The sequence below is a fragment of the Argentina anserina genome, chromosome 7, assembly GCF_933775445.1.
Source record: "Argentina anserina chromosome 7, drPotAnse1.1, whole genome shotgun sequence".
In the NCBI taxonomy this organism is placed as follows: Eukaryota; Viridiplantae; Streptophyta; class Magnoliopsida; order Rosales; family Rosaceae; genus Argentina; species Argentina anserina.
The window spans coordinates 15,077,589-15,093,780 of NC_065878.1; the positions used below are offsets into that span (position 1 = coordinate 15,077,589).

General features: G+C 35.8%; 2 protein-coding genes across 3 annotated transcripts; one reads left to right on the forward strand and one right to left on the reverse strand.

Annotated features, from left to right (window-relative positions):
- Positions 1 to 1,144: 1,144 nt before the first annotated feature.
- LOC126803945 (delta(8)-fatty-acid desaturase 1-like) lies at positions 1,145 to 3,147 on the reverse strand. 2 transcript variants are annotated; one of them, XM_050531682.1, is made up of 2 exons: positions 2,983 to 3,147; positions 1,145 to 2,776 (listed from the first exon to the last, which is right to left on the reverse strand). In XM_050531682.1, exon 2 carries the CDS (start codon positions 2,762 to 2,764, stop codon positions 1,409 to 1,411), a length of 1,356 nt encoding a protein of 451 aa, XP_050387639.1. In that variant the 5' UTR covers positions 2,765 to 2,776; positions 2,983 to 3,147; the 3' UTR covers positions 1,145 to 1,408. The 2 variants fall into 2 exon arrangements, with proteins under 2 accessions (XP_050387639.1, XP_050387640.1); XM_050531683.1 differs by having other exon boundaries at positions 3,006 to 3,103.
- Positions 3,148 to 12,981: 9,834 nt separating this feature from the next.
- LOC126803966 (hevamine-A-like) lies at positions 12,982 to 14,001 on the forward strand. The gene has a single exon (XM_050531707.1). The coding sequence runs from the start codon at positions 13,020 to 13,022 to the stop codon at positions 13,911 to 13,913; it is 894 nt and encodes a 297-aa protein (XP_050387664.1). The 5' UTR covers positions 12,982 to 13,019; the 3' UTR covers positions 13,914 to 14,001.
- Positions 14,002 to 16,192: the final 2,191 nt, after the last annotated feature.

The window sequence follows — 16,192 nt, forward strand, 5'->3', positions numbered from 1 at the left end:
GGGATGATTCAGGACTAATATATATGTTGAAGCTCTGGACATCGTCAGGGTTCGAAACCCGAGCTAGGGGACTGGACGAGAGTGCTGCAAAATTCTTTTCCTGCCGGCCATATCGGATTCCAAATTGGGGGATAATTGAATTAGGGGGCGAGGATGAGGAAGGAGGGATTTGATGGAATTTTGTAGGAGGTGGGATTTGGTGAGTGATTTAGGCGAATTGAAGGATCCAAGGTGGAGGAGGCCATGCGCTTGGTTTGAACTTTGAAGCTCCACAGCTGTAATGATCCCAACGGCAATACATTGAAATCAACGTTTGGGTAGCGAAGATTTAGTTCAGTAGAGGACGAATTCCTTCTTTGCCCCCACCCACCTTAGCTGAGTGACCCGACCCGACGTGGGATCGGGCCTTGATATGGAGTTCTGTCGTTCTGCGTTAACAGGTCCCGGCGGATTGGCTGAGATTGTTGATTGTGAGGTGCTTTTTGGACTTGTGAAGGATAGAGAAATGGGTTGGTTCACTTGGTTTTGTAGAGTTTATAGAAGGGGCCACAGGTGGAGTATGTTAATACTAGAACATTGTAATTCAATTTTTACCGTTCATTATTTGGAGCCAAACTAACAGCGCCTGCAGTAGAACCGTCAAGTGAAGGTTCACAAGGTGGTCCGATGAAACAACACTATAGTTCTGTCTAGTGTAACTGACAAGAGAATGAATGAAAGCCAAACAAAAAAAACAAAAATGATTTAATCATCAATGCATTGCTGAAGACTGGACTACACATATTTATGTGGTGGAATTGATATTTGCGAAGAAACAGAACAACACCAAGGACATGTGGAGAAAAATGACTGGTGTGATTGCAGCAGTTTGTTCTTCAAGCGAAGCCAGGCAAAGCACTGATAGCAGTGTGGCTTCGTGTAAATGTTACAGCCAATCAAATGCATATAATGGTATAAATGATTGAAAGTCACAACTTTGTCTTCATCAATCAGGACATTAGAAGAAGGCAGAATATGAACTTAAAAATCTATACTTTGTGGACTAGCTAGAATGGTTAGCATTAGCAAGTAAACTAGGCTCCCCTGCAGCTTGGACAACTCATGGAATTCAAGGAACTAATTCTCACTGGTAACAACAAGCTACTCAATCTACAAAATCATTTGTGAGAGGAGCCATCTCTATAATCTGTATTAAAATCTGATAATGCATATCAATTGAATTTGATAGCGTTTGAATAGCGAATTTAACATAGAAATCAATTATTGCAGAAGTGGGAATGTCAAAAATAATATCGAATAGAAATGAAAAAAAACAGCTAAAAAAATTATCTTCTTTCTAGATACCCCAAGTTTATAAAAACAGAAATGTAATGTCGCAGGGTAATAGTCTGAAGAGCCTCGGCAAACCTCAGCCATGGGTGTTAATCGCTTCCCACGCCAAGTTCTTTGGGACAGGAAGGGTCATGTCCCAAGCCTGCAGGGCAGCTTTCTTGAGAACCCGAATGGTGGTCACATTGGCATCCCAGAAGGACAAGCTCCTGTGAGGCAAATTGTGCTTCTTGCATAGTTCCTTCACGGTTGGAGAAACCGTCCTCAGTTGGCATCGGGGTAATCGGGGGAACAAATGATGCTCCAGCTGAAACTGCAGGCCACCAAAGAACCAATCCATGTACTTCGAGCACGAAATGTCAATGGTTCCTGCAGCCTGCTTCTCGAACCAATCATTCCCAGTCGGTGGTCCAAGATAAGTATCTCCGGAGAAATGATTCAAAGTGAACTGAATGTGCTGAAATGCGGTCACTGTGAAGCTCACAAGCACGAACATCACCCTCTCGCTCCAGCTAGGAAGACACATGACAAGTAGAGGAAACCAAGTCCAAAAAACAAGGATTCCCATTATGTTCATAGTCCTATTGGGGATGCTTCTCTTGGATGACAACAACAAGAAGGTCTGAATAAATAAGTTGATCCTTCCGACAATCATAATAGGGTAATAAGTAAAATGCTGGTGGCTAACTAAAAACCTAGCCACATGATCAAAATCCATCTTCCTCCCGTAAAAGACTGAAGTAATCGAATGAAAGAACTTTGTGGACACAGCAAAGACCGGCATGTGTTGTAGATCAGGATCATAGTCGAGGCTGTTGCAGGCAATGTGATGCTGATTGTGAGTCCATTTCCACCAAGCAATGCTAATTCCAGTAAGGCAATTCCCAGCCAGAACCTGAATGATTTGGTTCCACTTACGATTCGACATGACTTGGTAATGACCCGAATCATGTCCCATATAGGCTCCCATAATCCAAAGGATCCCCAACATCACAGCGCAAACAAAATGCACCAAAACACTATCAGACTTCAACACACCATACACAACTAGGTAAAGCAAAACAACAATAGTTGTAATATTGTAAAAAGCCCCGTGCCCTTTGTTTTCAAATAAACCCATCTGCGTAATCTCGGCATGAAGCTTTCTGTAGTCCTTAGACGCCTCAGAGATCTCAAAATCCTTGAGATGGTAACCATTGAAGTACTTCCCAAGGCGCTTCCACACTGTGCTGGGATGGTAAGCCATGAATCCATCAGTAACATCCTGACCACCCAAATCATACAGAATAGTAGCTCCACCAGGGTGGTCATTAACCCAATCAGAGACATTGTAAATCTTTCCCTGGATAGAGATCCATAGGTCCCCTGGCCTGTTGTGAAGCTTCAGCTGCTCAACAGTGATATACTTTTTCTCAACCTCCATCTTTTCCTCCATTATAAACCAAACCTAACAACAATGCCAATCCAAAAATAAGAACACTACACAAAGATTCAAATATAGATCTGATAAAACAAGCAAAACCAAACCAAGATGACCCCTTTTGGATCTTGGCTCTCTACATGGCCGCACACACATAAGCAACACAGCTAGAGCAGAATCATACAGCTAAGAAAAGCCAAACAAGGAAAGAAAATAAAGACAAAAAATCGAACCTTTGAATTCAAAAAAACCAAACCTCAAACGTCAAACTCTGTTTCTCCAAACTTTCAAGTCAGTAAAGACTCGAACTTTGAAACGAAGTTGGAGAAAACTAAGAGCTTACGAAAACTCCAGACCAAAAACTAAACTTGGGTGCAATGCTATAATGAGGAGGCTCTGCCCCAAAGTGCTTTTATAGTGGTGGGTGGAGTGTGAGTTTATACGAAAGTATAAACATGAAGCACCGAGGCCCGATCGTTATCGAATACGCGCTTAATGCTTAACGTGGCGTCGTCGGCAGTTGAGTATTTCACCACAGGGGGCCGGCTATGGCTGACAAGTCAACGGCGGTCAAAAACGGAGCGAGAAGGGCGGGTAGGATTCTCGACTGTTAGAGGAGCTGAGTCAGATTGATATGAGAGGTGAGGATGGAGAAAGAGATATGGGCAAGATATGCTCCTCTATAGTTTTTGGCTGTGAGACGTTACAGCTGGCTAATGCATAGTCTTACTACTTCTGTACTTAATACTCACCTGTCTCTAGACTTGGCTGCAGAAAAAATATATCTGTGGGAAATGGGAATGTGGCATATAAATCTAATCTTTACATTATTTTTACGGAATTGAGTTACAAATAAAATCTACGCGTAATTGTAACAACAAAAATATCGTTATTTAACTAATTCACATAAATTTCAAGTAACCATAATTCGATCAAGAACTAATATAGAACCTTATAAAAAAATCTTATTCGGCTGTGAGACTCAATAAAATGAGTTGGATCTTGTGTGCTTCGAAGTTTCTTACTACCATTAAATTCTACAACTAATGTCGCTTTAAGTTTTTTTTCAAATCAACTATCTATAGGGGGGCATGGATCGCTCTTTATCCTTTAAGCATAATTTTTTTGTTGTAAGATGTGATCTTACTATGTCTCAATAATAATTTGTCCACTTACATTTGGAATACTCAGGTCGTCTCCAACCGAAAATGCTAAAATAGTCACAGGATTAAAATTTTAGCCCTGAAAATTTAAACTATTCATCAATGTGACATCAACCGTCTCCAATATATAGGGCTAAATTTTTAGCCCTAAATTATATTTTAAGGATTTAAGGTTGTTATTATTTGTTTAAGTATTATATTTTTATTTTCAAGTAAATAAGTTATTTTCATAATTAAGAATTAGTTCTGACATTTTATTATATATTTCAATTGAAATTATTATTACATCTCACTCGTCTCATTTAACCATGTTTGACGTGATAATATATATTTAACAAAATATAAAGAAATTAAGTAATGATATTGCGGATTCATCTACCTCGATCAAAAGTAGTCGTTTGCTTGAACTAGAAAGAAACTAGTTGTTTGCTTCATAAATGTATCAAGAGTAGTTGTTTGATTCCAATATATATATATATATATATATATATATATATATATATATATATATATACATACATATGGATTTTTTTAATCCATTCCTAATTTTGATCCTCAAAATTAAAATTTATTGTATTAACCAATTAAAATTAAAATTAATTCTATGAATCATATCAATTAAAAGTTAATTATATTAATCATTAAAATTAAAATTAATTGTACTAATCAACAAAAAATAAAATTGATTGTACTAATCAACAACAAAAATTAATTGTATTAATCATCAAAATTAAAGTTAATTATATTAATCATCAAATTTGAATTAATTGTATTAATAAAAAATTATAATTAAAATTAGATGTAGTTAATAATAAGAATTAGATGTGGGGGATTTATTGAATAAACAAATGAAATCAAAACTCACTTAAAGATAGCCCTTAACAACATCTTTTAGTCCTCACCTAATGTCTTTATCCCTTAACTTAAGGGAGTTGGAGATGAAGAGTGCTAAATAAAAACTTTTTAACCCTTCACTTGTGTGGATTGGAGATAGTCTTAACAATTTAGCGTATCAAAATACTAGTCGGCAAACATATCAAATACAACGTGATTGCAATTTGACTCTGCCTCTATCAAACACAAAGTTTGTGGATCAAATTCAATGGTATATAGGCTGGCGGCAATTAGTCTCGCTATTCTCTAACTTATAGTTCCACGTGAATCACTTATAACCTTATGTTAATCTTGCAGCCAATTTGGTTAACTTAGGTGATGCGCGTTAACTTCTGGTTCCAATTGGGATCACTAAGATATACTATTGTAGCCAATCTTGATAACTTTGGTGATGTACATCTCTGTAATATTCTTGTCTTCTCCCACAAAAGAATTCAAACTAATCATAATGTAACGTGACCTAATCATGTAGCAAAACCCTAAAGTCAAATGCTCATTATTCTCCTCAGAGATTAGAGAACAAGGAAATGTAGCTCTTAATTAGACAACAATGCTCAAAAGCTAAGCACATTTTTCCCCCAAACCAAAATTGTAGATTCAAGTTAGCTCAATCATTCAAGTTGGTACCACCTTTCTGGCTTTAGATGCAAATCACATGCCCGTGTACTATAAGTGGGACACTTGTAGTGCTTCCCTAGTGGAGGACTGGAGGGCATCAATGGTGCATAGATAAATAACTCCCCCAAAAAAACCTAATTGTTTAAACTTTAAATTTTGAATGATTCATAAATCAAGGTAATGGGGAACTACATACTATGTTATGTTTGTTATATTGATGCGCATGGGAAATGTCAGTTATGTTTGATGTGAATGGTAATGTAACTTATGATGCCATTTGCGTCAAGCTAATACCACAAAAACAGAAAAATATCTGTCAAGATGAATCATACGTTAACGCCAAATTAGATGCATGTCGTTTTCTTAAATTGGCGAAGTAGTCAAAAAATATACCTGTGCATAAATTATGCAAATTAGTGGATGCATGTCGTAATCTCAAGCTTAATTTGGCAAAATTATCTATAAATGTATCTGGTATAAATATGAATGAGCAGATACGTGTCGTAGTCTCATTTGAGCAAGGTAGTCTGAAAATGTATCCATGTATAAATTAAGCAAATGAACAAAGCAACCTTTGTCAAATATTAGAAGCATCTGAAAAAGTAAATAAGATAGCTGTGAATATTCATCTATGGTGAAATTCAGGACCCAGTTGGATAGGGTATTGAATTTGAGAGGAATTTGAGAGGAACCTGATGAGGAAGCATCCTAGTTTGGATATTCTCCAATTTTTGTAGTTGCTTAGCACCAAGTATAACCTTCTTGGTGGCAGCCGTGACATGTGGGTAGTGTAGTTGTCCAATAAAAATATAGAATTAAAGGAAATATATTTCATTCAATATAATGTAATCTCAAAAGAGTTCCCTTATTCAATGGCCTCGTGTGTTTTCATTTGTTCTTCATGTTACGTTATATAGGATTATAGGTGATGCGATCATTATTACGAAAGATTTTTTCGCCTTGAGAATGTATCGTGAGTAGTTGTTTGTTAGTAGTTAACTTGGAGAAGATAAAGTTAGTTAAAAGAGACATAATGGCGAAGCTTCCTTAATTTGGATATGACTCTCTTGATCATGTAACCGAGTTCAGTCTTATATGGGGCTTTCTCGTTGCTTAGTGCCAAGTACAATAGTAACAATACTATCAAGTTGGTTTTAAGCGGAAAATTCTTTGTTACGACAATAGTGTCACGTAGATAGTCGATTGCCCCTGACTTTCTTTCTAATCTTTAGCATGTGCTTTCATCGTATTTACACATACCACAACGAGTCGACTGTTACAATATTTCCTCTTTTTGACGGCATTTCATGGCACTTGAAATAAAATAAAATTTGATTAGAGAATTTAAATAGTTAAAAGGTAATTAGACAGAGAAGTTTCTCTAATTTTGGGTACGTTTGGCCTCATCAGTTTGGTCATATATGTCAGGTGCTATCTGATCTAGGGGTGGGCATAAAAAACGGAAATCCCGATCCCGTCTCGAAATTCGTAAGGACGGGACGGGACGAAGGTCTAAAAATGTTCGTCCCGTCCCGATCCCGTCCCATTTCATAATAGTGGGATGAGACGTGGGACGAATAATTTCTATCCCACTTCGTTCTGTCTCGTCCTACCTTTAATAAAAACTTAAAAATTATTATATATTTGTATCAAAATGAAACTAATTTATGTTCTTAATAACTCCAAAATTATATCAACTCAAATAATAATGGTAAATTATAATATTTTGAACATGATATGTATTTTTTTGTTAAAATTTCATTATTAAATGTTACTTTGTTAATGAAAAAAAATAAAAATATAGGTTTTTATTTAACTTCATAGGAATGTGAGATTTGTCCCGTCCCGTCCCGATCCAAAAGAATGGGACGAGACGTGGGATGAGCCACATCCCGTTCCATCCCGTCTCGTGCCCACCCTAATCTGATTAAAGCAAAAAGCAGCAAATACAAAATCGAAATACAGAAAGGGGTTGAGAAAAGAAAACTACTGCCTGGGATTCTATGTGCTCAAAGAACAAGGCTATTTCCACTGTAAACTTTTAGTCCTTGGTGCTCCAAAAAGTTCAGACCGATATTCGTGGAGGGTTGGAAGCACCTGCATATAATGTGGAGGCTCCTAGCTCTTTCAATATGCTTGCTATGAAAGTAAGTGGATCTAGTTATCGAGAGCATATTCGGGGCACCACATGCACCATCCTCATGTACTGACGGAAAACGTCTGTGTAGTTATCTACTTTTTTCACCTTCCTCATTATTATATGTGATAAATTCAAAATTTTGGTTAATAATATTACCACGGTTATAACTGAGGCCCTCGCACCCATCCTCACAGCGGAATTGATAAGGTCGATTACGGCGAATTCCGACAATCTGGATTTAGACTTCTCACCGGTCTTGTTCATAGTAAGTATCACATTTTGGGTAGAAGACGACGGTGCGATGCAAAACAACCCCATGTGAGAAAATAATGGAATCTAATATAAATCAAGTAACGAATCGTCTTCATTTCGAGAGCAGAGAACAGTGATCATCTTAAAATTTCATTACAGCCGTCATTAGCTCTGCCTCACCTTGTTCGATCGAATCTCCTTTGTCCCTTCCCAAAAATCCTAAGTGATGATTTTATTACGAAATTGGGGCTTAAATATGCTGCTGAGTGATAGAATTTGCAGGTCGACAATGAAGCTCGATCAGGAAGATAAGGATAATGAGGTACATGGGCGGATCCTCTTCATAATAAGGGATGCATGCATCCCTAATCAATCACAAAGAAAAACAAAAGTAATATACACTTTTTTTAAGTAGAAGCATCCTTTATACCCACCGTCACTCAACATTTTCACATGCGTACAAAATAATAATTACTTAAATTCATTTTTTTCCGGCCTCAAAGACTAAGGCCTTAATTTCTAAATCAAATCCCTACCTTAGCTCCACTCTCCACCACAATACTACCGTCTTCCATTAACTACTAAAGTGTGGTTTCGTGGCGTTACTCAGCAAACTCCCTAGATCGAATTGGGGATTTATAGCTTTTGTTTTTGTTTGGCAATCTCAAATGAAGGAGGTGATGGAATTGGAATTAGGATTTAGTTTTACTTCGTTTAATTATTTTGGTTCTTCTGATTTTGAGTTTGGATTGAGTTGAATTCTAATTGCTACTTTTTGGAATAGTCAAGGAAGAGAACAAAGAAGAAGCATGTTTTTGTCCATCCACTTCATCTGTTCAAACTGCTCTATTCATTCAATTAACATAAATTAAGTATTTCTTGATGTATGAATTGATTGAATAGAATTATAAATTCACGAATTGTTTTGTGACTTTTTGATAGGAGCACTTTGTGCTACGTTCTTAATATGTTTTTACCTCCATTTGTACTTTGCTTAACCCTTATTGTTGTAATATCGAGTCATTGAGTCACAAAAGGAGTCTTGGACGGTTATGGATGTGTATTTGTGCTTAAATGAGTTAAAAACGAAGAATTGGTCTAGAGTCCTAGTTTGAGTAGGAATCCTTATAGGACTAGGAAACCTAGTTGAATTAGGAGTCTTCACCTTTCTATGTTTTAGTCGCATTGGCGATATCTTGAGAGTCATGTTTGCATTAGGAATCCTTGTTAGACTAGGAAACGTACCATTTTGGAAAGTCCTACTTGAACTCAAACTCTTATTACGAAACTTTCCTAAATGAACTTCCTTGTTCTAGTAACTTACTTATTCTAGTAAGTTTCCTTTTTGCAAATTAGAAACTTTCCTAATCTAGTTGAGCTCATCTATTACATGTGTCTTTTTAAGACAACTAATGTCTAGATTAGGACATGATTTTCGAATGTATTATCTCTTACTTATGTTTTCTTTTCTTATTTTCAGATTTAAGAGATAATTGCAAGGTAATTAAATGATTCAGCCGTGCAAGATTGGAGATGAAAATAAGGTACGAATTTGAGAGGAAATAAGAGTCCATGCCGTGCATTACTCTTGAGAGAAAATAGGAGATCAGCCGTGCCTATTCAAATCAGCAAAGGATGAGTCATGCCGTGTATAGAAGAGATAAACAAGGAGATAAAGACTGAAATTACACAAGAACAAGGGCAGCCATTCGATGCATTCATTGAGGAGAGATCACAGTCGTGTATTGATGGACCAAGCCCACCAAAACCCTAACAGCCTCCTCTCCTCTTTCCTATATATATATAGCTCGGCCTCCTTTCAGAAAATTCATCACCATTCTCTCACAAAGCAAGCCGAAATTCTGCCAAATTCCATCCAGAAAATTACAAGCCAAAAACTTCATCCATCTCCACCAAGCCGTGCTCATCTCCTTGTCTCTCTAAATCTGAATTCATCCTTGCTTCATCCTTCAAGGTTTCTAATGTGTGATTCATCCATGACTTGTAATCTTTCTTTTTATTTTCTGCAATTTTCGATTTCATTGTATGAATTCTTGGATGTGATTTTCGGTTTTATATATGAAGAACATAAATTCAAACTTCTTTGGTTTTATGTTTTGATTGTATGAATTCATTGAAATATGTATGTTTGACGTGCTAGATGATTATGGGCAGTAGGTTTCCGAATTGTATTTAGGTTTTATTTCGATTTGTTCCTTGAACTTGTACATCTAAATCAATGCTTGAGGAAGCCAAGGCCATGGTTCTCTAGGGTTGCGATTTAATTCACCAAAGTGTTCTTTGATTGAATATGCGCTTCGTGTTTCAATTATTGTTACTTGTTTAGGGTTGTGATAGTTCTAGGAATTTGCATGCTTAATCAAGATGAGTGACGCCATGCTTGCTTACATGTCTCCAATTCGACTTAATGTGCTTATATGCTACTTTGTGTTTAACTAGTATGCTTCGTTGTGTTGAACTCTTTTTAGCATATGTTTAGGATTGAACGCTTCGTTGATTCTAAATAATTAAGAAGTCTTAACGATTAGATGAACCGTTTCGGACTCTAATTAGAATTGGAATTGAAATTGACTTAGATATAATCGAAATAAGTTGTTGCCTATATGATGTTCTATGCGTGTCATACATGTTTCTTGAGTGAAATTCATGTTTTGGTTATGTGATGAATGGTTGATCAATTGTATATAAGTAATTTAGGATTTATTTTAAGTAGTAGTCTTAGAATCCAAATCAAATCCCCCATAACTTGATAAGTGTTGAGGCCATTTTGATTCCCCGGACTGAACGATCCCTGCTTATTCTATACTAACGATGATGTTTTTCAGGGTATTTTATAGACGTTCTAACCGAACGATCTATCACTTTTGTGTTATACTATTTTATCAAATTGTTTGGTTATATATGTGCACTTATCAATTTTGGTAGCTAGCTGTAATGTCACATTGTTAGTAGTTGTCTATTATAAGTATTGTTTTTCAATGATTATATGTTATTAGACTAAGATCATGTAAGATCAAAACTACAGCCAAAATGAAGCGTTCGAAAAAAATTACTTCATGATTTTTAAGCACTGTTCAAATTATCACTATTTACTTATTTTTTTATTTAGAAATTAGAACTTTAAGCATTCTTGATGTGACTATACAGGATCCGCCAATGATGAGGTAAATACAATGGGAAAATAGGGGGGAGGGTTTACTAAGGTCTCAGAATAGAGGAAACCCAATTCTGGGTATCTCAATCTTTCCATTGAATATGAGATCAGATCCGTTTTTGGTCGTCAATAAAGCCATGGAGGCTTGGGCGGAGAGAAGTCTCTCATTTACTCAATTGCTTATTTGATTAATTATTTGTTTGACTTCATTTTTTCGTATGTGTTAACATAGTTAACTATTAAATTAAAGGCATAAATGCCGATTTGCACCTTCAATTTGGCTGAAATTGTCAATTTGCACCCCGAACTTGCATTTGAGTCAATTTACCTCCTAAACTTGGTAAAAATTGCCGATTTACACCCCGAACTTGTATTTGAGTCAATTTACCTCCTAAACTTGGTAAAAATTGCCGATTTGCACCCCATCCGTTAAATTTAACTGTTTCTATCCAATTTTGCGTCACATGTCATGCATTTAAGGGGTAGTATTGTCATTATATATTTATTCATATTGAATAATGAAATAAATTAATAAAATTACTTAAGAGGAACACTTGCTACAATGTTTTTTTTTTCGAAACATGTTATTGATTTATATACTTATTATTTTATGTGATATGGTATGTTAAAAGATATTAGAAAAAATATAAATAAATAAATACATTGAAATTAAAAATAAATGTGTGTTTCGAGAGAATTACTATTCTACAATTGTGTGTGTCTTAGCCTTATTAGGTTTTCTGTTAGAGATAGATTCGCATCTCTGTAATAGATTAGGACTCCGAATCCTACGAGATTATGGTTATGTAATGCCTATATATTGGTCTCATTATCAATCAATAAACGGATACGTTATGTTCTATTACGTCGTTATTATTCTCGTTTTGTTCATCCTCCAACAATGTGTACATATAAAAATATATCTATACACAACACACTATATTTGAATGGGTGGGTATATTGAATATATAATTCAAAGTAGGGTTAAGTTGGTAGAAAAAATAGATGTAAATAAATAATTTGATTAACAAAATAATCCTCATTTTAAAGAATATTTTCATTTGTTTTAAAGAAAAATATAAATATATAATGACAATACTACCCCTTAAATGCATGACATGTGACGCAAAATTGGATAGAAACAGTTAACTTTAACGGATGAGGTGCAAATCGGCAATTTTTACCAAGTTTAGGAGGTAAATTGACTCAAATACAAGTTCGGGGTGTAAATCGGCAATTTTTACCAAGTTTAGGAGGTAAATTGACTCAAATGCAAGTTCGGGGTGCAAATTGACAATTTCAGCCAAATTTGGGGTGCAAATTGGCATTTATGCTTAAATTAAATGAATGCTTTTGATTGGTTGATGACACTTGGTTCACTAGCACCATGGTGGCTTGAATAAGTTTCTCATGGAGAGTTAAAGTGTTAAACGAAGACTAAACTCAAGATCAATGCTATTGAAATTGCATTCTAGACAAGTCTATAAAGATCCTGATACATATTGTAAAAATTAGAGGTGAATGAAATACATTTTGATATGTCATTTGTGTCTGAGCCATATAGCAACTGATGTAACACAATGCTTAATCTATCAGAATATATTGTTAGCTGACGTGAATCTTTCTAAACCCTGAATTTAAATATTAGAGCTTGAATGAAGTTGAATTCAGGGCTTTATGAGCCTCAACCATCAAAACCCTCAAAAGATTAATTAGATATTTTAATTATGTGTTAGTAGCCTATTGCTAACATTCCTAACAAGCCAAAGCTTCACATATTTGATGTCCTAATATGCCGTATGCGTCAATCTGCAACCATTGGTAATATTGATGCCAAGGCAATCCGATAGGGAATGAGCAACTTCTGGGCACGGACATTTCACAAAACCACAACGCTTCACCATCAGTAGGGATCAATTTTTCCCTATAAAAGCTATATGCTTCTGTAAACACTACCATAACGGCATAACCAAGAAGTAACGAGAAAACCACTATAACTAGCTAATTATTAGCACATTCCATCGCAGAATGGCACCGAAGATAGCGATTTCACTGGCATTCCTCGTTTCAGTAACTCTAGCACTACAAATTGGAGCGGATGCTGCAGGCATTGCGATCTACTGGGGTCAAAATGGAGGTGAGGGTACCTTGGAAGAGACTTGTGCCACAGGCAACTATGACTATGTGAACATAGCTTTCCTCCCAACATTCGGCAATGGCCAGACTCCCATGATCAACTTAGCCGGACATTGTGATCCCTACACTAATGGCTGCACCGGTTTGAGCTCCGATATTAAATCGTGCCAAGCAAAAGGAGTTAAGGTGATTCTTTCAATCGGAGGAGGGGCTGGGAGCTACTACCTCACATCTAAAGAGGATGCGAGGCAGGTTGCAATATATTTGTGGAACAATTTCTTGGGAGGAACTTCATCTTCTCGCCCTCTTGGTGACGCTGTTTTGGATGGAATTGATTTTGATATCGAGGGAGGAACAAACCTACACTGGGATGACCTCGCAACATTCCTCTCTGCATACAGCAAAAAGGGCAAGAAGGTTTACTTGACCGCAGCACCCCAGTGCCCTTTCCCTGATGCTTGGGTCGGAGAAGCCCTCAAGACGGGTCTTTTCGACTACGTCTGGGTCCAATTCTACAATAACCCTCCCTGCCAATACTCAGCCGATCTCAGCGACCTCGAAAGCGCTTGGAAGCAGTGGGTTTCCGATATTCCGGCTACCAAGATATTCTTAGGTCTACCAGCTGCACCTGATGCTGCTGGAAGTGGCTTCATTCCTGTTAATGATCTCACTTCTCAAGTGCTTCCAGCAATTAAAGGTTCTTCCAAGTATGGAGGGGTCATGCTATGGTCTAAGTACTATGATGATCAGACTCACTACAGTGCTTCCATCAAGAACCACCTGTAGCCAAAACTCTAAATCACTCGTTTTGTTGTTGATATGTTCGTATGTTTCTACCTGTATTATTATCATGCATAAATATATAGTTATATACATATTATGTGCTCCTTATTGTAATTTACCTTTTCCAATATTCTACAACTGCATCATGGAGCTAATCATATTAATTCAAACTAATAACTGTTAGGGAATTAGATCCTCCCAACATGTCTCGCAGAGTATATCGATAGAAAAGTAAACAAACCATAAGAAAAACAACAAGACACTGAGATTAACGAGGTTCGGCATAAACCTATACCTACATTCTTTAAGAGACATTATGTTCTTCACTATGAGAAATATAACAGTACAAACTACATTTGAGCTAAATCGCATAACCCAAAACATATAACTTATGTACAACCATACTGATAGAATATCCCAATAACACACTCACACTCAAAAGATATCATCATCCTTGACATCTTTGCTCCCTTACACAAGAGATATACACTTCCTTGTCGATGACATCCACCTTACCGTGATGGCCATGCCCTGATGACCACATATCCATGAACTAAGTCATGACACTCACACACCTTGATTTACTACCTATGTCTCCTATATATAAGCACACCAATTACAATCTAATTGGTCGTAGGAAAACCAAAACATTTTCATAGTAGAAAAAAACCAATTCATGAAAGGAATAAACTTTGACATTAACCATATCCAATTAGGAAGAGTAACCAAGTACAACTAGGACTTACTTTCCTAATCAAATTCTAATAACATCCTAACAATAACCCCCTTACAAAACTTTCAATTCCTTGGAATATTGAAATCTTCCCATGATATATATCACGCCTCCAAATCCGAGACCAATATTATATGGAAATATGGTTCCCGAATTAGAGATGTGACCTTAAAACTAATAAAATTTCCTCAATAAAACTGATAGAAATATATGTCTGAATAATATTTTTATTAAGAAATAAAATCAGAGTTATTTTACATTACAACAGATTTAGAAATACTGAAATTTAGTGAAGATACATGAGTCTCGCATTTATTGTCTTGAATTAATAATTGAAGAAAACCATCATTTTATTTAGTAGATTCATCTCATTCACCAAACATCTACTCATTACCTGAAAATAAGATTGTGTAGCATCATGAGTAACACATACCAAATAAGTACATAATACATTCTTATAATAATTTGGCTAATGAGAAATTCAAATATGAACAACCAAGTAAAATGTATTAAGAACCAGGTGTATTTGGTCACACAAATTTTTACTTATGCATTAGATATACATATCAGCATCAACATATTTAATCATTTGTGTGAATTTTCAAGAAAACTGGTAATTAATCGCAAACTCACATGTTAGGGTTCACTTTTACCCAAAACACAGATAAGCTTCAGCGTACCGATGTCAACACCAAATATGTATACTCAAGGTCAATTCTCTTATGAGTATAATAATGCACTATCTGTAGGGACTAGGGCCCAAAGCTAACTCATAAAGCATAAAACAATTTTACCAACAATTTTACCAGCAATTCACTTAATCACGGGGTAGTACTAATCACCCGGCTTCACACCTCCAACTCAATAACGTCAATAGAATATCACAAGGTTTAGTAATTAAGACTATTTAAATACTAAAAATATATATATAATCTACACTAAGATATAAATACTTATCAATAACTTAATGTATGCATGAAATAAACAAGTAAATAAACTTGAAAGTAAATGTGCAAATAAAGTAAATATACTTCAAATTAAAAGTAATTAGATAATATTAGTTAGTAGTCAAATGATTAGTAGTCATTTCTCTCATATTAAGGAAAGTCTTTGTCTAAAGTAGCAATTGTCATTCAAATAATAGTGTCAAAGTCCGTCAACTTTCCGTATCGATAACTCAATCAATAAACGTCCAAATTACGCGAGTAAGGAGTCTATGCTCAATGATTGTTCGTAAGAAATCCAATAGGATAAGTCATACAGTCCAGTTCAAAGTTATGGAGTTCAAAAAAGTTCAAACACAGTAGCAGTGCAGAAACCGATCATCAAGTTATCATCTTAGATGTATACATATTCTACTTGTAACAAATATTTTATCATTTCTTCTGAAACTTTCCAGATTAAAAGTGGATGTCTTAGACTCTAATTGGATATAAATTTTGTGGAAAATGGTTAAGAAATGAGTGAGATGTGAGTTTTTAAAGTTGTGAGTGCTACAAAAGATTTTCAGTGAGTTTATTAACTCTTTTGATTAGTCATACATTCTTCA

What these genes read in the sequence shown, in the direction of transcription:
- LOC126803945 (XM_050531682.1), bottom strand. Translation starts at nt 2,764, where the DNA reads ATGGAGGAAAAGATGGAGGTTGAGAAAAAGTATATCACTGTTGAGCAG.
- LOC126803966 (XM_050531707.1), top strand. Translation starts at nt 13,020, where the DNA reads ATGGCACCGAAGATAGCGATTTCACTGGCATTCCTCGTTTCAGTAACT.